The following is a 24,207-nucleotide window of genomic DNA, read 5'->3' as shown; positions in this document are numbered from 1 at the left end:
AAGTTGTGCAATTTTGGGAGGGATTGGGAGGATTTTATGGTATTTAGACCTTAACTGACTCTATATTACTAACTTATGCCATTTAATTTCATATAAAATAAGCACATTTTATGTTATCTTCACTTCAATAAAAACCTTCATTTCAGTCAATTGAAAGAGTGTCAAAGCATCAAAATATGTCATGCATTGGGGGTCTCTGGTAAAAATCTGCAGGAATAAAAATAACAATAACATGAAATTACAGCTATGTCCAATATGCTTCAGTGCTCCTTGCATTGGCTGATCTCTATCACTAACTTAATTTCTAGATATTATCACAAGTTATGCATATTTTTAGACATTATAAAAACAATTACTTGTCAAATTGTTGCATATTTTTTAGCACTGAAATGCTTGCACAGATTTCACCACCTGGCACACTGATATTAAGTCATGAGGTTCCTGCTGATATCTTTCAAGACCTGATGTCCATTGGGATGGACAGTACATTTACAAAGATCCTGTGTTCTACAACTCTGAAAGATCTTCAAATTAACTTTGAATATTATCTCTTGATACTATTAAGATTATAACAGGTGCAAGTTGATGAGGCTACCCATGAACATAAATTAGTTTTTAAAAGGTAAAAAAAGGTGCTCACTTCTTCTGTCTAGTCGGTGAGCCATGTCTGTCTAATGTGATGCCTGAAGCTCTCTCAGATTAAGTTAGGGGTCATGTTTTCATAGTGGTTGGTTGACCAGGGACTCATCAGTGACCAGGCATTATTTATATTATAAAAGCATGTGTTGTCCATTCCAATGGACACAGGGTCTACAGGATGTCACTGACTCATTCCCTTGAGGAAACAGACGTCTCTTATTATTGTGAGGATTTAAAAATAAATAAATGTATATAACATTATATAATAATTAACATATCAATACTTAATAACAAATAATATATACATTTTCATATTTCACCCATTCTCCACCTCTCTTCATTGTGGAGGGTGCATCTCATTCTTAGTACCATTCTGCCCTCTATCGTAGGCTACAGGAGTGATTTTCATAGTCAACAGATCGGAGTGCGTTTTTGACCTTTTTTTTGGTCAGATTACTTAAAGGAATATTGCGGGTTCAATACAAGTTAATTCTTCTGTTAAAACTTGTATATTATTTGAGCTGTTAAGTTGTATAAATTATATTTTTCAGTCATTTTAAGGTTTTAGGGTTTGTTCACATACATTTACATAACATTTATAGGTCACAGTAGGCGAAATAACTCATAAATGGGGAAATAATAACAGTAAAAACATAATAAATAAATAAATAAATAAACACACCCTGTGGATTTTAATGCTATACTAATGAACTAAAAACGAAACGATTTAAATAACTGATGGTTATTTATAAACACCGCAATAAGGATACTGGTGTTTGCAGAAGCGTCCCGTCTCCATGACAACGCAAGGCAACCAGAAAGAAGAAGGTTTGGATCACGGCCTGTGAAATATCGGTACGAATTCATAATTTAGGTCAAAATGTCATAGCTATCTCTGCACTATTATTTTATCGAAAGTATATGTTTACAAATGCACATTGCATTGACAATTTCAATAATATAAGAATACCTTTTTTTTTTTCATGTTAAATCACACGGTTTCCTTTTCAGCGGAGCAAAGATGGAAAGTCCTCGTATTGGAGTGGTGAGAGAGTCTATGCTGCATCGACCTCTCCTAATTAAGGTCAGGATTGATTAAAAACAGAAACGTTACTTTTATTACTGGAAAGTACACTATGTCAAAAATATTTCTCTGCACAATGCCATGTAAGAGTGACCCCCGGTAAAACAAACAAATAAACAAATAGTTAGTCAAAAACATAACACCATACTTAAAACGATCACTAGATGGCAGGTTTAATCTTTGGAATCTCTGAGATCCCGTCATGGCATACTTGTGATATACATCAAGTCCAGCATATCCCAGCCTTTTGGATGTCTCCCTACTTCATTAAGTAAGCTAATGGGTTGAATCAGGGAAAAATCCAGAATGTGCATTGCAGGGTTCGTGGTTGCTCCATTCAGTCATTGTTTACTCACCCCAGGGTTGTTATAAACCTATATACAACTTTCCTTCTCATTCTGAACACAAAGGGAGAAATTGTGAAAAAAATGTTGTGCTCAATGATGTCATACAATGGCAGTTTATAGTGACCACCTCTTCAAGTTTCAAAAGAATGCAAAAGTATAAATAAGAAGTCTAATAATTGATGATACTCATGATTGTTATGAGAGCATACAATAAGGTTTGGTGAGAAACAAACTGAAATATAATGTATTATTTAGTAATAAATGTTCACTGAACATTGATCTCCTGTGCACTTTCATGATAGGGCATGAGAGCACCAGTTCCTCGCAACATTGGGGTGTTCAAGTGAAAATGTGTTTTGTTTATCTAAAAACAGGTCCTCCACAGTGATAGTTACAACAGAACACAACACAGCTGCACACAAAACAGAGAACAGAACTTACTAAACATGTCTAAAGAGTTTGTAGTCGAAGAATTGATGCATTTCTATGCCCAGCCTTATTTTTTTTAACAGAGTACTCGGAAATCAAACAGAAACATAAAGGAGGCTACAGGCAGCCACAGTCACACCGTGTCCTAACCTGACAGCAAACAGCATGTGATAAAAGGTATATTTACTATGGTAATAAGAGTTTTTGTCTGAACCAGCCATGACGAGCGATGGTACATTCTATCAATCGCTTGTTTTCTATTTTCGGCATCGCGCGGGTAACTTCGTCCACTGTGAACTGCCACTAGTCCAAAAACGTTTAAAAAAAAATACGGCTGGGCATAGAAATGCATCAATTCTTCGACTACAAACTCTTCAGACATGTTTAGTAAATTCTGTTCTCTGGTATTTGTGAAGCTAATTTGTGTTCTTTTGTCACTGTCGCTGTGGCGGACCTGTTTTAGCAAGTTTCGCTTGAACACCCCGATGCCATGAAGGGGCAGCGTGAACTGTTGCTCTCATGCGCTATCATGAAGGCACAGGACATCAACGTTCAGTGAACATTTTTACTGAATAATACATTATATTTTGGTTTGTTTCTCACCAAACCTTATTGTATGCTTTCATAACAATCATGAGTATAATGGAATGATTTATTAGACTTCTGAATTATACTCTTGCATTCTTTTGAAGCTTGAAGAGGTGATCACTATAAACTGCCAATGTATGACATAAATAAGCACAACATTCTTTCACAATTCCTCCCTTTGTGTTCAGAAAAAGAATGAAAGTCCTATAGGGTTATAACAACACAGGGGTAAGTAAACAATGATTGAATTTTAATTTTGGGGTGAACTATCCCTATTAATTCAGAAGAAGGCTCTCATCTAAACCCATTTAAGCTCAATCCTAATCATACGTTTGTTGTACAAGAACACAGAAATGCAACATGACGTTTTTTTTTTTTTTTTTTTGTTTTTTTTTTTGTTTTGTTTTTTTTATAATTCACAGCTAAAAATTCTGATGATAATATTTAATAGGGTACAACAAGGCCAAAGGCCCCCAGGATAAAAGTCATTTTTGTTTTCTCCCAAAACACTAAACAGCAACAAAAACCACAGCAGTACTTTCCTAAACACCTGTTTATCACAATACACTGCAAAAATATTACTGATCCATGAGATTAGTTAGATTTTTAGGTAATTTGGTCTAATATTTAATTGTTTTTAAAATGTTGCAAATTTATGTTACTAATGAGAATCCCTGAAATTATCACATTTATTTGAACAAAAAACAAAACAACAACAACAACAACAACAAACAAAAACAAAAACGTATTTTTAATTTTCAGTTTTGTTCAAGGTGATTAAGTAAAAAGTTTTTTAATGACCGTCCAATAAGTGAAAGCATGGTACTTGAGGAAAGAAGCCTCCCTGTTGCAGGGGCTAAAGATCCCCATAAAGCACATTGTTTTTCTTAAGTGGGGGGAATACATTTGTTATGAAAAACTTTCAAAGTGGGCTTACATTGACTGATCCAATTATAATGGAAATTAATTTGTTTATAAAATACTTATAAAATGCCAAATGTGTTAGAAATTAACAGGATGTGGTTAACCCTTTTCTGAAGTAGTTATGTTGAATAAGTATTATCTTAATTTGTTACTCAAAAAGCATCTTGCTGTCTTAAAAGTATTTGCCTAAGTTGACAAATTTTGCCCTAGAACTATTGTCCCTATATTTACACAATATCACTTTAACACCCTTGGGAGTCTTTTACCTCAAGTGTGGGTAAGAAACTGGGTAAAAAATAAATTTTAATCAAACAACCTTCCACTATTATTTCCTTTCACACAATTATGTTGCTCCATCAATATTCAATAAAAATAAATAATAAAAAATCAATTTTGATACACTTTGTGACCAGAAAAAAGCACATTTTCCTTAAGGTGTGCCTCTTCCCCGTATTACACTACACATATTTAACAGCACCTCTTCAGTTGAGGTAGTACAATAAGGTAAACCTTTAGGAGGGTAAGAATACAAAGATCATTTGCAGTCCTCATCTTGTGGATGAGTGGAACCTCCTTATTTGTTTTTAAGAGAGTATATAGTAATATTGTGTAATAGTGTGTTTGATGTTTAAAGACCAACACATTTCTTTTCACTGTCTTCTACTCTAGTTAACCCTCTTTGTGAGACCCAGCTCAAGTCTTGTGTCTCTAACTTAGTACTTCCAACAAATCTCTCATCTAATTCTGCTTCATTTCAACTTCATCAACTCTTTCAGTGGAGCAGAAGGGAGGATCAAATGAACCTGCACAATCCTCTATTTCTCCCTTCCCATCCCCTTTCTCTCTTTTCACACTCATCCAATCATTCTGTCCATCCCTGGTGGGATAAGATGCCTCTGTTAGACCTTTGCTTGTTCTCACCCCTCCTTTCTTTCTAATGTTCTCTAGGGTTATTTGATATGCCCCTTTTGACTGATGCAGAAAATAGGATTACTGTATTTAAATGACTATGATAATGAACTGTGTGCATGTTCCCATAGTCCCATGAGATCAAGGATTTCTCATTCTTTTTTATTGTGAGCAGTCATAGGTACAGGTTTTGGCAATGCGCTGGAACAATGACAGAGTCATCTGTGAGGATTCAAGCTTTTGTTCATGTGGCCTTGCCTGATGTTCCTCTATTTCTTTCCTCTTGTGTCTAGTTTTTAGAGCTGTAGGTTGGAACATTCACCCTCAACCTTCTTGAATCAACCAAGGCTCTTGTGCTGTAAAAAGGGGGACCCATTGCAGGCTCATTTTCATTTAGAAATGGGCCAACTGCAGCAAGTCCCTTGTGCTGCAAGGCAGAGTGAGAGTATCTGTTGTAGGCATGCACTTACAGAGAGAAGGGAGCAGTTCATCATCAGAGGGGTTTTCTCTACTTTTGCAGGGCTGATGTATGGCTGTCTCGTGAGGAAAGGGGACATATATCGTAGTAATGTGCTAATGTCCTCAAAGTGAAAGGGAGATGAATTAGTACTGTATTTTAGTGAGTTACCTGTGAGCTGAGCACAAACAATGCTTTTCTGTGTATGTCGCTAAAAAGTTAGACAAAAGCACTACATGGAAACGTACACATCTCTCCTTCCCTTTCCTTTCGTTAATTCCCTTTTGATGAGGCATGGCCAATAAATCCTGTTTTTATGCCTGTATTCTCTGATGACCAGTAAATTAGAGATCAGGGGAGCAGATTTGGGGCTTTTGTTATTCTCTGGTGTCTGAGAGAGCCCTGCTGTGCAGCAGGCTGGTTGGGCCCCATTCACAGTCCCCTCTTCCCACTCATTACCATTCTCTTCATTCACCCTATGTAGCTAATGTTAGACACACAGCACTCTGTGGTTCACTTATTCTAAGGCAAATGTGCACTGTAGCCGATATTAGCCTGCAGCACAAATTTTGTATGTGTATGCCGTCTGGCCTAGAGCTGTTTTTGCTTTAATTAAACGTAAATGTATAATAACAAAATAAAGAAAAAATCTCTTTTGAAGGTAGTAAGTGCTTCTACATTTTCAGCCAGAGGAGAACGAGGGCGCTTTTAAAAGGCATGATTTGTGTATCAGAATTATCGAAAGCAGCTAAAATGAATTACAAATTCAAATACACAAATTACCAGGCAGATTTTTCAAGTGGCCTGCTGACTTTAATTGTCCTCAGAAATGTATTTGAATTACAAAGGAACTGGCCCCAACCTTGACCTTTACCCACCCCAGCTATACATAGACATGGGGAAATCAAGGCATCTACAGTTCTATAGACAGGCCCCTGTGTGCAGTGCCTTATAAGCTATCACTACAACCTTTAAAGGGTGCTTTAACTTCCATGTGGTCACTGTAGCAACGCAGAGCCTTATTATTAATGGGATCCAGCTGGGACTAATGTAGACAGACACAAGCACAGAGAGACAGATACATAACCATGAACCCCAATACTAACTGTAAACTGCTTGCATAATAGATACATGTAAATGAGATGTGTAAAGGGACTGCTTGCCATATGTAGTCTGTCATGCATATGTGGTATGCATACATTTATGCATGTACTTGGAAAATTGAGAATATAATAGATAATATGGAAATAATTCTTGTCCATGTTTAGTTAGTATGGGTAACTATTCATGTACACTGTAAGTGGCATGCACCTATTTATTTTGAGGGGGCACCAGTGGTAGTCCTGACTCATTAAGTTAGTCTGGTGGTATATTTTTTGTATGGCCTGCAAGGAAAACAGGGTTCAAATCCTGACCGAATAAGTGATTATTGCTTAAAAAGAAATAAAACAAGCAAAATTGCAAACGAAATTTACAGCCATTGATCACCATGCATATTTAGTTTAGAAAAGAGAAGCTATGGCATTTTGATAAGAACTCCTTTTGTGTTCTACAAGAAAAACAAGTTTTGAGCAACATGAGGGTAGGCAGATGATGACTTTTTTTCCCCCAATTTTAAGCAAATTATCTCCGGAAGGGGCGACTCGATTGGACTGATCAAATTTAGATGGGTGAATACATGATTTCTGCCACTGTGTTTTAGACAAACACATTTTACCAACAACAGTCATGCAACTTAAAGGAGTATTCTGGGTTCAATACAAGTTAAGCTTAATTGACAGCATTTATGGCATAATGTTGATTACCATAAAAAAAATTATTTCGACTTCAATTATTCTGTCCATCCTTTTTTTTTCTTCTTCTTTTTTTTTTTTAAAGCTAAAATCTAGGATAGTGAGACACTTACAATGAAAGTGAATGGGGCCAGTCTGTAAACATTAACATACTTAAACAATATGTGTGATATAAAATTGCTTACTAACCTTTAATGTTATACCTAATTAACAACTTCGTTGCCATGACGACAAAAACCCTAAACTGTAAAACAGTAAAACAGTAAAAGCGATGACTTAAACAACTTTACAGATCAAGTAATACTTGAGTTTTAACAGAAGAATTAATGTATGTGCTTTTATAAAATTAGAAGCTTCACATTTCTGCCTTTAAACCCTTCAAAAATTGGCCCCATTCACTTCCATTGTAAGTGTCTCACTGTAACTTATATTTTTGCTTTTTAAAGAAAAGGAGGGACGAGTCAAAATAACTTTTGTGGTAATTCACATTATGCCACAAGTGCTGTTGATGAGCTTAACTTGTATTGAATGTGGAATATTCCTTTAATTATCAAAAACACTTTTTTTTTAAAATTTTTTTATTTGCATTAGAAATCCAGTTTGTTTAAACATCGGAGCATGCACGTGCCCCCTCAATTCGAATGGCTATGACACTTCTGACCATGCTTTTATGGCCATGCTATTAACTGCATTCTGTTGATTGTCTATGTAAAAATTCAGACCAGGTCTGGGATGGTTAGAACATTGGTCTAACTGCTGCACTGCTCATTTACATGGTATGAATGCAGCATGTGAGTTATGCAGCAAACTGTGGACTTAACTCGAGCTGCTTTTTCTATTAAACACACCCACATATACACACTCGAGCATACATACATCTGAAGCAGTAGTAGGATAATACTCATCTGTATTGAAGGAGAGTAGCACAGGCTTGCCCAGACACATGCTCCCAATTAGCTGGCCCTCTTTATGGAAATGCCTCATCAATTATACCCAAAGCTTCAGGATTTGCCACACATAAAGAGAGTTAGCATCTTAATAACAAGCCAGACTAGAGGAGATGAGATGAATCTGTGTGCATGTTTGCATTGCGCATATGTGCGCATTGACATTCTGGGGATTTAAGAGGTGGGTGTATATTAATTTAGAGTTGACAGATTTTGCTAGAGAAGAGAAAAGCTATGATCTGATTTGAAAATTTGGGTTTGGATTCTACTTTCTATCCTTTCAGCATTTTTTAACTACATTTTATTAATATATGCATTTTTAAAATTCCAAACCCATATGTCTTTCTTCTGTGGAACATAAAAGGAGGCCTCAGTCACCATTCACTTTCAATGCATCTTTTTTTTCCATACAATGAAAGTGAATAGTGACTGAGGCTACCTTGCATCGTTAATTCAGTAAATGATGACAAACATTTTTATTTTTGGGTGAACAATTCCTTTAAGGGAAAAGCTCTGCTTTTTTCATAGTATTGATTTAAGAGAAAATGTCTGTTAATTGAACTCAATGAACTGTATCAGATCTACATAAAGGGGTTAGATCAGTTTTGGATAGACAAAAACTTACAGCTACAAAGATACAGATTCTCTTTTTGCTTTCTTTCCCACATTCACTTTTTTCTCTCTCCCTCCATTCTGTCTATTTAGCTTTAGTTGAGAAGAGAAGATTAATTTTAAGCCAATGTGCCTGCTGTCCTGTAATCAGGCACCAGATGGCGCTGAACCAGGCTGGAGAAGCAGGATAATAATTAGGGGAGACATTTCTGTGTGCATTTCTTGCCATTACCCTCTAATCATCATCCTAGGCACTTTTATTTGTAAGTCTGAAACAGGAACTGCATGGTGAGGCTGTCTGTCTGTGCTGAGTGATATAAGATGATCAGGCCTGGCTCACAGTTCTCCGTGCCACTGCTTGAGGAGATTAAACCAGTTCCATAGGGACAGCATAAACATGGTAGGCTATGGACAAGAGGTGCAGAGCAGTTTTAGAAGCTTCCTCGCTGAAATGTATGTAATCTAGTAGCTTGGCTGTTAGGGATGTTCTTGGGTGAGCGTTTTACACACAATGGTGGGATTTAGAGTGATACAGATCAGAAGATACAAACACCATCAGAGAACTTCAACACAAAGAGAAGAAAGACAAAAACATTGGTAGCTTCAGAGATGGTGCTCACTTATGGAGGCAACATCTCGACCAGAGAAAGAGAGGCTAAGTGTCCTACTGAAAAGGAATATTCCGGGTTAATACAAGTTAAGCTCAGTTGACAGCATTTGTGGCAGAATGTTGATTACCACAGAAAATATTTTAAACTCATCCCTCCATTATTTAAGGGAAGGCAAGGCAAGTTTATTTTTATAGCACATTTCATACACAATGGTAATTCAAAGTTCTTTACATAAACATGATAAAGAAAATACAAGATACATAAAACAAATCAGTCTTAAAATCAACAAAGAACAAGAAATGATAATAAAAAGTAATATAAAGATTAAAAAATATATTTAAAAATGGTTAAATTGAATAAAAAAAGGGGAAAAGAATATAGAAATAAAATGATGTAATGCAATCAGTGAGTGCAGCTCAGTGCCCAGACAGTAAATGCACAGCTAAACAGATGTGTTTTCAGTCTGGATTTGAATGTGGCTGCTGTTGTGAGTGAACCCTTGGTATTTCTGACTGACTTGATCCTAATGGTCTGAGAGGTCTGTTAGGTTTATATTCAACAAGCATATCTGCAATGTACTTAAGTCCTTGGCCATTGAGTGATTTAAAAACTAGTAATAGTACCTTAAAATCAATTCTAAATGTAACTGGAAGCCAGTGTAAAGACATGAGGACTGGAGTGATATGCTCAGTTTTTTGGTTCGGGAAAGAATCCTGGCAGCACCCTTTTGAATGTGGTGCAGTAGTCCACCCTTCTGGCGATGAATGACTGAACAAGTTTTTCAAGTCTTGCCTGGATATAAATCATCTAATTCTCACTATATTTTGAGATGATAGTAGGTTGATTTAGTTATTGCTTTGATATGACTACTGAAACTAAGATCTGACTTCAAAATGAAACTAAGATTACTGACTTGACTTTTTGTCTTTAGACCCCTGGAGTCAAGGTATGTGTTCACCTTGGGAATTTCGACTTTGTTGCCAATTACAACGACCTCTGTATTGTCGTTATTTAACTAAAGAAAGTTTCGGCACATCCAACTGTTAATTTAATCAATGCACTGGCACAGGGAGTCTATGGAACTGTAGTAATTTGGCTACATTTGATAGGGCTAGGTAGATCTGGGTGTCGTCTGCATAGCTATGGTAGACAATTTTGTTTTATTGTTTTTATTTTGCCTAGTGAGAGAATATAAATGTTGAACAGGAGCGGTGCAAGAATTGAGGCTTGTGGGACTCCACACATCATGGATGTCCACTCAGATTCATAGTTGCCTATGTTCACATAGTAGCCCCTCCCTTCTAGATATGACCTGAACCATCTGAGGACCGTCCCAGAGAACCCCACCCAGTTTTCCAGTCTGTCCAGGAGTATGTTGTGGTCAACAGTGTTAAAGGCAGCACTGAGATCTGATATTTTGCCTAAATCATTATTTAGGTGAATATCATTAAGTACCTTTATGAGCACCGTCTCTGTGCTGTGATGTGGTTGGAAACCAGACTGGGATTTATCCAAGTTGCCATTCGAGTTCAAGAATTTGTTCAGCTGATTGAAAACAACTTTTTCAATTTTCTTGCCTATGAAAGGAAGATTTGAGATTGGTCTGTAGTTGTTTAATATAGAGTTATCCAGATTGGTCTGTTTTAGGAGGGGCTTAACAACTGCAGTTTTCAGAAAAGTGCCTGAAAGGAGTGAGGCATTTACTGTCTATTTCTAACAGATCTTTTCCATGACATTTCAACATATTTTTGAAAAATTATGTGGGGAGTGTATCAAGACAGCAGGTCGAAGTTTTAAGATGCTGTACTGTTTCTTCCAGGGTTTTGCCATCAATTGCCTCAAAATCAGACATAGTGACTAATTTCTGAAGTTGTTGTGGTGGGTGCTGTCTGTTCTCAGTGCAACATGAGGATGAGGTTATCGCGATTCTAATATCATTGACCTTCTTCATGAAAAAAGATGCAAACTTGTTGCATTTGCTGTCAGAGAGCATTTCACAAGGAACCTGTGTGGGGGGGTTAGTTAGTCTCTCTACAGTAGCAAAAAGAGTGCGGGTGTTGTATATGTTGCTGTTTATAATGTTTGAGAAGAAAGTCTGCCTAGCTTAAAAAAAAAAAAAGCCAGAATTATGGTTTCAGTAAGGCATTTACAGTGGAAGTGAATGGGGCCAGTCCATAAATGCTAACATAAACAATGTTTCAAAAGTATAGCCACAAGACTTAAACATTAAACATATTTTTTTTGGCAAAGTAATATTATTGGAAATAACTTTACAAAGATAAAGTTAGTAAGCAATTTTACCACACTAAAATCATGTTAATAAGTGTAACCAGAGTTTTCACTCACATTGGCATATGTTCTTAGTGGATAATGTGATGTTTTGTGTATTATATTTGTTTGTTTTTTGTTTGTTTGTTTTTTTCTCCCCTTATCCCCCAATTTGGAATGCCCAATTCCCAATGCACTCTAGGTCCTCGTGGTGACATAGTGACCATGAGGAAATTACCCCATGTGACTCTACCCTCCCTAGCAACCGGGCCAGTTTGGTTGCTTAGGTGACCTGGCTGGAGTCACTCAGCACGCCCTGGATTCGAACTCGCTAATACTTAAGAGTGTTGTGTTGTGATGACCATTTTTTGACAGTCTTCAAAAGTTTTAGGAGTTGGGGATGACGTGAAGCTTTGGACCGAGGTTAGTTACGTTGATTTCATTAACTATTTAGAGTTGTTATGACCGCCAACAACTGCACAAGTTGAGCCTGAATCAGGGGTGGACTGGCCATAGGGAGAACCGGAACTTTTCCCGTTGGGCAGGCCTCGAAACAGGGCTGAATGGTGCCGAACGGGTGGAGATAAGCTGAAATGGGCTGCCACATTATGCCGAACGGGCCTCGACTGGCTGAAGATGGCTGCAAAACGCCACCGTGATATGCTGAAGGGGGCTGCGATATGCAGAAAAGGACAGCGACAACTCCCCCCAACCCCCCTCAAAATACTTTGATCACCATCACACTAGCATTCCGTGTTGTGGACTAGCAGCATTCAAAACACAACATATGCTGGTGACCAGACAGCTGAGATGTTTTTTTCAGCAGGTTGAGAGAGGCAGTTTGTGTGTTCAAAGAGGACCAGTGATGGGACTGAGAAGTGTAGTGATAGACTCTCAGGGTTAGCACTAAACTAATCTCAGCAGCTCAACCAAAATCCTAAAAGCACACATGAGCAAGATAGGAATAAAAGGGTGGTGAAATTAAAGCACAGGGGGCTGAATAGACTAAAGGGGGCTCCTTAGTAAGAGATGATTATGTCCCCCTGTTCTCTGTCTCTTTTAGCCTGTGTGAATAATCTGCTCTTACTGACCCTTGTGTAGCTTCTCCTGAAGCAGCCCCATTCTCATGCTGGCCTCTAGCTCATTCAGTGGGTCCATGCCTGGTTAATGAAAACACAATATAGAGACAGATCACCAGTAAATGACAATATAAAAGGAGCTTTTGCTTAACATAATCCTCCACCCAACTTGCATTTTCTGTTGTCTCCTTCTCTTTCAGCCCTTTTATTGCAAATGAAAGGCCCAATAATGTTTTGAGGGGTCTGATTAGCCGTTTTACGCCAGCAGTCAACACGTTCCTTCAGGCATCTCTAAGTGATCTCTTCAAAACAATCTGCAGATTAAAATTGCAAAGGGGATTAAAGGGGTGGCCAAGAAGCACTGTGGCACTAACCCAAAGGATTGTCGCTTTAAGAAGCATTTGATACGTTTCAGCAGATATGTTAACTAGAGGTTGTAAATGGGCTTGGGTGTCTGTGAATTTTAAAAGCCAAGAAAGATTTAGTTTAGGAATTCACCATATAAAGACCCAAGTTTGGCAGTCATATTCTGTTTTTAGAGGGATTTACTTTGCCATGATTGGTGGGGGTCCAGCGACAAATATCTTTCAAATTCACTTTTCAATGTAGTCTGTTCAAACCTCAGAATAATAAAAGGATTCAAGGTTTTAAACCAAGAATAAAGTCTTTAAAACACAGAAAACACACATAGATCTCCAGAGATGACAGAGGTCTGTTTCCTGCAGACAAAGTGAAAATAAAAATAAAAATCACATACGACAGTTTGAGTAGAACAGCTGACATAAATGCAACTCTGTGACTGACACGTGAACACACCTCCCTCATGTTCCATGAAAGATCAAAGATACGTGCTTCTGGAATGCTCAGGCACCATATTCTACACACAGATCACTTCTGATACATCCAGTTGTCACCTTTGCCGTGGTTTGATTCTCAATTTTCCACCTTTTCTAAGATAAGCTGCTCTTAAAACAAGACTTTGAATTCTTTAACAGGGCTCAGAGAATACTGGGCTTTTCTTTTGCCCTATGAGATAGACTTTGAGTGGATGATGATAGGGGGTAAACCGGGGGTAAACCCCCCACCACACACACACATGGGGGATAAAAGTTGCCTTTTCGCCTCCTTAGCTGTCAATCTTCTTACAGTTATGACTCTGGAGACATAAATCACACTCTACATGAACTGACTGGACTACAATGTGCTAGCAATTCAGGTTGAGTCCTGACTGAAGAAATCAGCCATCAAGATCATTTACATGAATGTTCAGTTGGGAATGACAGTCATCGCAGTAATTCAGGCTTCTTTGCGACATGTTTTATGGTAATAAGTTCTAGGTTTTTGCATAATTAAGATTTTATTAATAGACACAATCAGTGAGAGGCTTTGGTGTGATAGAATTTGATGGTGTGGGTCGGAAACTGGCTGTCAATCAAGAAATCAGCCTCCACTCTAGAGGTCCTTAAAACTTTGACTTTTTTATGCAAAAATGTCTTGTGTTGTGATTCTTTATTGTCATGGTGTAATTGAGGCAGAGTGACTGTGTGATTGACAGTTTCTAGATGTTAAGAAAAAAATGGTGCTCTGTCAGAAAATATACACAAAACAGCCTGTGTGGAAAAATAGATAACAAAAAGAAAAGAAAAAATAAGGAAGCTGCAGATGTGTATAAAAATGGTATCTCAGTATTTATCTCAGTTTTGTATGCTTTCTAATAGCCTACTGTTGGAAAGACCAAGTCAAGAGGTTTGTCATGTCCAGGACCTGACTTTGTTTGTGGGACAGCGACCACAGTCCAGGATGGAGGAGTGCTAGAGGGTAGGTGACAGAAAAATGTTGAACTTTCGAAAAAATTGACTGTTTAACTGGAGAAGTTTTATATAATTGCCTTTACACTCATCACATAAAGATAAAATAATATAAAATCTCTGCATCTACACTAGCTTGAAGCCTTTTGTTTATGTATGCAATGTCCTCCGACAACACACCCCGCTCCCCATCAAATCTTGTCACAGGATGATGTCACAATGCGTTTTCTTGAGTAAGTGTCCCCTCAGGCACTTAGCCTGTGCTGTCAGCGCATTCCTGTTAGCACGCTCGCTAAACTGTGCCTGTCTTCTACGCTGCTCTGTCTGTGGATCCCCTGTCTAACACTTTAATTATGCACTTCCAATGGACTGCAGACAATGACTGCAAGTGTCAAGCCATCTCCCTTACTTCCATGAACTATGATGCAGTTCAAGGGTACCAGGTCATACTTATCTAAGATTACTCAACAGAAATCCTAATGTAACTATTATTGCGGAAACAACAAAACCTGAACATTGGTAGGTTTTGAACATGCCAATCAGAGCACTGCTGGATCCCAAGCCATTATTATGTTATTTACCTGTTGCCAGATGAATAGATCTGCGAGTCACTAAAGCCAATGAACCGTTTTCCTTTCTATGCCTCAAACTGCTTGCTGATCGGTCAATAGCTGCCAATCTCTCTCTATCTCTCTTTTCAGCTATCTCTAGCTGGCAAACTCACACAATGTCCTCCAGAAACAGGGTGGCTGAGAGGGATTTTATCACCCTTAACCGAGAGGGTGTCAAGTCAGGATTGGTTACTGCTAAAGAGCTGCACCAGTACCATGCCTCCCATGACATCAGGTGCCAGCCAGTGACCAGAGAGGGCTTTCGCAGGACTGCTCCACCTCGCATATCATCAGATTCTTCATTTGGTATTTCTAACAGGTGAGTGTGGGTGTGTTTTAACAATGTGTTTATAGAGGTCCAGCCTTTTATATTGTCAAGAGCCTCTTTAAGACACAATTATCATAACACATGCTCTGAAGATTATTTTACCATTTTTCTTGATAAATTACATTTACATTTTTATCTCGACAAATATTAGCTATGTTGGTACAGGTTTGTCTTTAGCAGTGTTGGGTAAGTTACTTTCAAAAAAGTAATCCACTACTGATAACGGATTCCTTCTGTAAACACTGTAATTGGATTACTTACTGATTACTTCACAGGAAAGTAATCAGATTACTAATTACTTTACTTTGAAGTTACTTTCTAAAACCAATCAAACCTGCGAAAAATACAAACGTGACAATAATAGCTCTTTTAGTACTTTAATATTGACTGAAAACAATAACAAAATTACAGCAACATGACAAAGACAGCAACTTGGCTAAAGAAATCCAGTGCATTTCTAAAAATGCTACTTAACTATCTTATCTAAAATATGCTGTAGTAGTATCTTCAGGTGTGTGTGTGTGTTTGTGTGTGTGTGTGTGTGTGTCCGCTATCTAGTATACTTGTTTACCTGTGTTTGTTTTGGTGTGAAAGACAGAAAAGGAATACTAATGAACTGAAAACATTTCTGAAAACACATTTAAAAACAGCTTTGATAGTAAAACCATTGTGTATTTGAATGCTTGTTGTTTCTTTTCGGTGTGCATATACAAGTTTGCTTGTGTGTTGCATCATGCATGTGTATGTGTGCTTGTAAAGTATGTCTGTTTGTGTGTGTACACAACTTTACAGCGAGTGGATTATTTCTACCTACCTGCTTGTGCTCGGACAAATAGAGTATCCTTTATCACTTGCGCATCTGTAACGCTATTGCATTGTGTTTGTGTTTTATTGTGTACAGTACATAAAGAACATAAAAGAGCTGTTTGCTTAGCAAATGTTTCCACCTTGTGAGCAATATATCCCTCTGTCAGATGGGAACGAGCGCTGTTTATTCATTAACGCACAAAGCTGATCCCCTCTCCTCCCACGGTAGCTGCAGAGGGACACACGAGGGAGGTGCGCGAGGATGGGGTAGAGCACGGAAATTTGAGGAGGATTTGTCACCGGCCCAGCCTTGCAAGCCTCTCTCCTTCAGCCAGGGCTGGGAGCACGCTGACACAGCGCTCGCTGAGATTGATTGTGAGCGCATGAAAACTTGAAACGCTTTGCTTTCGTTTAGAATTTGAATAAACAACTACACTCCGCTTCGTCCGTAGTAACACCGTTCACTCATCTGCCGTTGCCTCGATATGTGTCCTCTATGCCATGGTGGTTTGTTAGAGCGCATGCTCATTAGCTGACACAGCAACACACATAAAAGTACTAACATAGGAACATAGTACATTTTAAAATGCATTCTACTTAATTAATATTATTGTCTTAGCAATAAATGTGTAATCCAAGTGATGTAATTTTATTCATGTCTGTAACTGTAATCAGATTACTTAATTTTAAAATGAATGGGTTACATTACTGAGTTACCGTGAAATGTAATTAGATTATTTACATTACACCCAACACTGGTCTTTAGTATTACCCTTGTGGAAAGAACTATACTGTATATATATATATATATATATATATATATATATAGGCAAGGCAAGGCAAGTTTATTTATATAGAACATTTCATACACAATGGCAATTCAAAGTGCTTTACTTAAAAATTATAAAGATACAGTACTGCGCAGAAGTCTTAGGCACATAAGATGTTTCATAAAAACATTTGTCTTAAGATGGTTATTTATATCTTCAGCTTTAGTGTGTCAATAGGAAATGTAAATTATAGACTTCCAAACATTTTTTTTTTTGCAAATAGAATATAATAGAAGAACAGGGAGCCCTGCAACAGTTGGCATGGCCCCCACAGAGCCCCCCAACCTATTTGGTTGTTGGCATATTGGATGTTCCAAGCTTCTTGGGGAACTCGCCACAGTTCTTCTCTATCTGTTTAGGCTGTCTCAATTGCTTCTGTCTCTTCATGTAATCACAAACTGACTCGATGTTTGATGGGGGTTGGGGGGGGGGGTCTCTTTGGGGGCCGTACCATCTGTTGCAGGGCTCCCTGTTCTTCTATTCTAGTTCTTCTAATTTTTGGGAGTCTAAAATGTATTTTTCCTATTGACACACTAAAGATGAAGATATAAATAACCATCTTAAGACAAATGTTTTTGTAAAATATCTTTTGTGACTTTTGTACATTACTGTACATATCAATTATTTATCTGTTTTTCCTTATTTGTAGCAAACAGCGCAAGGCATTATGTCACTCACAGCATCATATGCGAGATGAGTCTCTCTGTGAAACGGCACCTGTCACAAAACTGTGAAGACCCATAGTGATTTTGCTTCTCATCATTTTGTTTGGGTGGTTCTACATGGAGCTAAGGAGCGAAAAGGCATCCTAAATTACTGAGATAACTGAGATAAAAGTTGTAAAAAGCCTCAACATGAATCACAACAGATATTAACTTTAATACTTTAATTTGTGTTATTTTGAATAATTTTGTCTTTGATTTGAATTGCTTGAATTTCTTACACCAGAGAGGGTCAAACTATGATACTTACAATTCAACTTAATCTGTAATTACATTGCAGTTTCTTATTAAGTTTCCTGCCAATTGGCAAGTTAGTCTGGCTAACTGTTTACTTGCCAAAGTGTTACCGTAGCCTCTCTGTCAGCTCGAACCAGTCTGGCCATTCTCTGTTGACCTCTCTCATCAACAAGGCATTTCCATCTGCAGAACTGCCGCTCACTGGATGTTTTTGGATTGGTATCATTCAAAGTAAACTCTAGAGGCTGTTGTGCGTGAAAACCCCAGGAGACCAGCAGTTATGGAAATACTCAAACTCATGCCACGGTCGAAATCACTGAAATCACATTTTTTCCCCATTCTGATGGTTGATGTGTACATTAACTGAAGCTCCTGACCCGTATCTGCATGATTTAATGCATTGCAATGCTGCCACACGATTGGCTGATTAGATAATCACATGAATAAGTAGGTGTACAGGTGTTATTAAGTTATTAATAGGTTGAAAGCACTAAAACACCTTTGAGGTAATAAAATCACAATAAATACAACAGGGTTACATTCCAGTCTCTAGACTCTTAAACAAAAACTACACTGCTGAGATGGCTATTAAATCAGAAATCAGACGAAGAAAAACTTTATTCTTAGTGAAAATGACTCTCAGCACTAATCAAATGGAAAAGTATTATTTAGACAGACAAATTAGTGAACAGTCAAATTCAGAGAAAGAAAGCATATGTTTCATTGCTGTCTCTATTTATTGACATGCATTTTAATGACACCTCCTTTTGTTTCTGTCTTTGCCTTATTGCCTCTCTCTGTTTACATCTCCCACCCACATATACACAACCTCATGTCAGAGGTAGGATACGAAGTATAGAAAGATATTAAAACACTCAAAACCACATGACACAAAACATTAAGATTTTCTTATTCAGCCACAAAGCTCAGTTTTATGACTAAAATATTTAATCAAAAGTTGTAGGCATATATTGAGAGAGCAGATTCTCTAAATGGGTCCATGAACAGGACAGGATAGATGGCAGTGGTTCAATTTCGAAAGTGTTTCTGGGTCTCCTTTCATTTTAGTGGTTGAGGCAAAAGGGAGGAAAAAGGAAAGTGGTTGAGGTACAGGTGTACGGATATAACAGGGAGATCTTTGAGCTCTATGCCCATTGAGATATGACACGAGCTCTCTGCTGAGAGCAGAGGTTGGATTATTACAGCAGTCCACACCGCCACAAGCTCCCTTTTCTTTTCCTTCTCTGCCTCCTTTCTTTTTTGCTCTCATCCTCTTGGGCCTTGATACTGTTGAAATGGAGCTGAATTATTTAACTGAAAACACAGCTCTGTCTCCAGACTTTCTCTCTGTCACACACACACACACTTGATGCTGATACATCCAGTGTGAAAAGTGTTGGGTGAGAGTGTGTTTTAAGAGGCAGTCAGGAGGAAGGAGAGCTGGAGCAATGAGAGGTAAGATCAGGGGTCCTCAAGGACTTGTTTAGTCCTGCACTCTATCCATCAAATGCTGTTTGCCATTGCCATGGTCAGCCCTAATGAGGGTGTGCTAGGATCCTTGCACAAAATGTCACAATCCCCTTACACACACATGCACCCATTACAGCAGCATGCATGCACACCAAAGCAACAATACTACACCTAGAGATGTCTATTCAAGATTTAAGATTGTTGGTTGTACAACTTTACACCTGGCAGTTCAGAACAAAGATAACAAGTCCTTTCACAAATATCAGTGAAGGGACAGCACTCAGCATTCCACTGCACTCAGTATTAGGATGATTGTGGATTGGGAGTCTCTCTTAGCAGCCTATTCAAACTTATTAGGATTTTGAGCCAGTGATCACTGAGACATGTGGTATGCAATAATTAAGCAATAACGCTAACAGCATGGGGTAGAGTGGGGAGCCACATATTACTGCAGATTATTATCTGATATATCACTTATATTACTCACATATTGCACATGTATAGACAGCCTCTGTGGACCACGACATGCTGCATGGAAGCACAGAGAAGTGGTTCAAAGTGAGATTACTTTGATGCATGAAATACAATGCGGGTGATACATAAGTGATTCTGAAGGACATGTTTTGTCCCAATTTAGACCATCTACCCCAATCTCAGAGCTCATGGAGTGTAAGTATGCTCAGAGATGGCTAGAAGAGCAACAGGCAAAGGACAGAGTCCTACAGGCTCATCAGCACAAGAAGGTCAGTAGAAGCATGTGAGAAATTACATTACTAATGACCTTTGCTGTTACAACAAAAGTGAATAGTAAAATAGTAAAAGTGATAATATTTAGACACTTTTGGACTTAAAATGTTTGACTTGCATTGCATTATACTGTACAACGTTATAACCTGCCATTGTTACCTTAAGGTTCTATTTGTACTTGATCTACCCCTTAAATATTCCTTTTGTTGGTGAAACCTAATGTATTCATGTTGATTCAGTCATATTAAATCATATTTTGACTTGAATAAAACCAGTAAACATAAATGTTACCACATAAAGTACTTTTTTGCAGCGTAAATTATATCAAAGCAAGTGGCACCTGCAAACAAATGATTCTAGATCTTTTCTCAGAACTCACTTTTCTGAGCCACATTTGCAATACGTTTAACCAACTGGTGTCCTAGTCATCTTTAGTGGATGTATGAAATAAGTTCACACAGTTGCCCTTGAAGTGTAACCACAGGTGTAGTTCATCACAATAAATTATTAATTTTGCATAATATATCTGTTATTTTATGATTTGAAACCTAAAAAACTTGAAAAGTGTGCTTGTGCTATCTTTCTTTAAAATAAATACCACTTGATATGATATTTTATTATATAATGCAAACCACATTTAAGTGTAGTGTAAGTGTGTGAATACTTTTTGGGGCCACTGTATGTTTTAAGTGTCTATTGAATCTACCACATTTTTTTCATAGGTTCAGCTTGGGCGTATACAGGACACACGAACAACCCTCCTCCGCAAGAGTCGCCCCTTGCCTGAGGCTCCATCTATGTGGAAACTTCCCCGTTTCCAGCAGGTGAATGTTTCCTCAGTACACACAGTAATGAATACACACATAACTGACTGAGTCATATTCGTGGGTCTTTGATCGTCAAAATGTATTCATTGTTTGTAATTGTGTGTGTGTATATATATATATATATATATATATATATATATATATATATATGTAAAAAAATTCATTCAAAGGCTTAGTTGACTTTCACTGGAAGGTATTAATCAAAGATCAATGTACTGTGTGTGTATACATGCATAAGAAGTGTATGTGTGGTGACAGTGTGAAGTAAAAGGATGTCTTGCTGAAAAATCAACACTAAAAGTAATGATATTTGCCTCAAGCCATTACAATTGTTCACACACACTAACCTCTCAAATATTGGTCCCTCTGCTAGCCTTAACGTCTGTCTAACGCAAAATCACCTATTAAATCAAAAGTGCTTTGTTTTTAGCAGTCTTTTGCGTTGACAAGCAGACTATCGTCCTGACAGCTCTACCTGTCAGTGGTGAATGAATATTCTCCATTGATAATCCCCAATGCTTCCAATTATGAAGGCATCAGACTCCTGCTGAGCTAATAATGGCCCTTACACTCCATTATACACATCCCAACACACATTTTCAAGCACTGACAGAACACCAATATACACGGGCAAAAGCAATAGTTTATACATTAATTTACAGGGCTCTAACACAGATGTAGGCACACATAAACCTACGCATACGAACATGAACACACATAAACCTGGGTATATGAATGTATTTCCATTGTTGTAAAGCACATGCATATGGTTAAACATGCATATTTTGTTTATAGTGTATATATAATTTCTCTCCCACACACACACATGTGGATATCCTATACTGATGGTTTCTCTCCTTTTAAATCTTTGCCTGCTCTTTACCATCCTATTTTCCTCAGTCTGAATTTCCCCCCCAACCACACACACATACACACACACACACACACATACATATCCCGTGGCTGCCTGTCCTGTCGTCCACCTCAGTGGGCTCTAATGAGGGAGGGAGAGTGTTATTTTGGTTGCACGTCTGCGATAAATTTCTTTCTTGTATGACAGCTGATGGAGAGAGAGAGGAGCGTTAACCTTATAAAAGATTTACCTCTGCTCATTACAGCCTGTCAAGTAGCTGTCCTGATAGCGCCAGGTTCGACATTTGCATCTTTGACTCTCTTCTTCATTCTACACTCATTTTCTTCATTCCTGTTGTTTGTTTGTTTGTTTGTTTTGTCATCTTCTTTTACATCTCTTTCATTCCACCTTTGTTGAGACGTGTGCTTCTCCTCTTTAATTTAAAAAGGTTTGGAGATGTCAAAAGTGTTTGTGGGTGTTTGTTTTTTTTACAATAGAAAATGAAAAACATAAATAAATATATTTGACATAAGAATCAGTCTGTTTTGGCTGTACCAAAGGATTTGGTAAAGGAGTGTATAAGTGTGCTTTATTATTGTTCTCAAACATTTGAATTACGCCATAAACATAAACTAGCCTTTGGAATACATTAAACATCTAAAAAATATATATATATTGGTAACACTTTACATTCATTTCCTTTGTTTAGAATTAATAATAGGGGTTATTAATGACTAACAAGTCATTTACAGATGCATTATAAATCATTAATATGCATTTATAACAACATGGATAAAAATGATGACTTTCTAGCAATATTTCTCAAATAGTGAGCATTTTCATTTACATGTTATAAATGCTTAATAAATACACTTATTCATACTTATATTAATAAAAAAAATGAATGCCCTAATTGATAGTCACAAACAGAAATATATTATTATAGATTATAATACTTTATTAGAAGAGGGATTTTAATCTCACTATAATCTCACTAATGTTAAATAAGTATTATTACGCATTTATAACATGCAAGGTAAAATGACTGACTATTTTGCAGGTTTTCCATGAAAGTCACCCTTTTGTGCATGTTGTTATAGCACCATATCAATTATTTATAATGTATCTGTAAAGGGCTTATTAGTCATGCATGAACCCCTTTATAAACCTTTAACAAAGGGAACATTAATGTAAAGTGTTATCAGTTTCATTTTAAAGTCACTGGCTGACAGATCTGGTGTTTAGAGCCATTATTCAAATTAGAAATACGCTGTGCCAACAAGTTCAAATTTATTTAATTCCTGTCAGTATACATTTTATCTTCCAGTTTAGATTCAGCAGGGAAACGTAAAACATAGGAAAGGCATATACTGTATGCTGCCTTTTACAAGGGTCTGTTTAATCTATAACTATTCTATTATAGCTAAACTTCTCAATACAGTATGTCTTCCATGTTCCAACAATGTGTTCATGTTACTTACCTGTCACTTATATGTTTCCCTCTACTTTTTGTTCCAATTGTTTAGTTATTAAACTGAAATAAGCCTTTCACTCTATTTTCAAAATTACTTTCCAGATCATATTGGAGATTGCATATTCTTTTGCCCTGTCTTTCTGCTTCTTGTACAGTATATCACAACACACTGTAGTGCTGGGCCTGGACCATCCAACACTCATCCTACCCAGACAACATCCCAGTGCATAAAATATAAGAGTACATTTTTATTTTATTTTATACTGTCTGTCTTGTGTTTTGCAGGTAGGGCCAGCTTTGGACACCTTTCTAGATCCTGAAGCCCGGAAAAGAGCTATGGGTGCCCACTACGCAGAGTCTGCAAGTAGGAGAGGGATTCTGGGGCAAGGCATTTACACAGTGGATTAACAGAGATTGCGGTTATTATGAACATCTCAATGCTACTGTTTATCAGGCTTATTTTTGAAGTAGTATTAATAAATTTGAAGCTAAAAAAATGTGGTCTTTATTTGTTTACTTCATTTCAACTATTCTGTGGTAACAACTAAATTGTGAATAACTCTATTTAGTTCAGATTTAAGGTGTTTTTCTGAATAAGTAGGCTATACTAAATGGTGGTTCCTAAATGAAAAACACAGCACCTTGTGCTGGATCCATATGTCACGTTTTACATGTCTGTGATTTATTTAGGGTAAAAGGTAAAAGGGAGGGTGATTATGTTACTTCCCCTCCCACAACTCTTACGTGATCATCATCACCCCCACCCCCTAAAAAACACCTTTTAACCAATAACATGTGGTGCTCAG

At 37.4% G+C, this 24,207-nt stretch overlaps 1 protein-coding gene across 1 annotated transcript; it reads left to right on the top strand.

Moving 5' to 3' along the window:
• The first annotated feature begins 1,449 nt into the window (after window positions 1-1,449).
• On the top strand, window positions 1,450-23,851 carry LOC127427080 (cilia- and flagella-associated protein 77-like). The gene is made up of 7 exons (XM_051674440.1): window positions 1,450-1,494; window positions 1,651-1,723; window positions 14,406-14,505; window positions 15,197-15,425; window positions 20,138-20,243; window positions 20,970-21,071; window positions 23,687-23,851. The coding sequence occupies exons 2-7, from the start codon at window positions 1,661-1,663 to the stop codon at window positions 23,807-23,809; spliced, it is 723 nt and encodes a 240-aa protein (XP_051530400.1). The 5' UTR covers window positions 1,450-1,494; window positions 1,651-1,660; the 3' UTR covers window positions 23,810-23,851.
• Window positions 23,852-24,207: the final 356 nt, after the last annotated feature.

Source organism: Myxocyprinus asiaticus, chromosome 3 (genome assembly GCF_019703515.2).
Source record: "Myxocyprinus asiaticus isolate MX2 ecotype Aquarium Trade chromosome 3, UBuf_Myxa_2, whole genome shotgun sequence".
Taxonomy (NCBI): Eukaryota; Metazoa; Chordata; class Actinopteri; order Cypriniformes; family Catostomidae; genus Myxocyprinus; species Myxocyprinus asiaticus.
This window is presented reverse-complemented; position numbering and strand designations above follow the sequence as displayed.

Bases quoted from the DNA above. Each gene is read 5' to 3' on its own strand.
- LOC127427080 (XM_051674440.1), top strand. From the start codon at position 1,661: ATGGAAAGTCCTCGTATTGGAGTGGTGAGAGAGTCTATGCTGCATCGA. The intron at 14,506-15,196 runs GTAGGTGACAGA...CTCTCTTTTCAG, and splicing joins GGATGGAGGAGTGCTAGAGG to CTATCTCTAGCTGGCAAACT. The intron at 21,072-23,686 runs GTGAATGTTTCC...TGTGTTTTGCAG, and splicing joins AACTTCCCCGTTTCCAGCAG to GTAGGGCCAGCTTTGGACAC.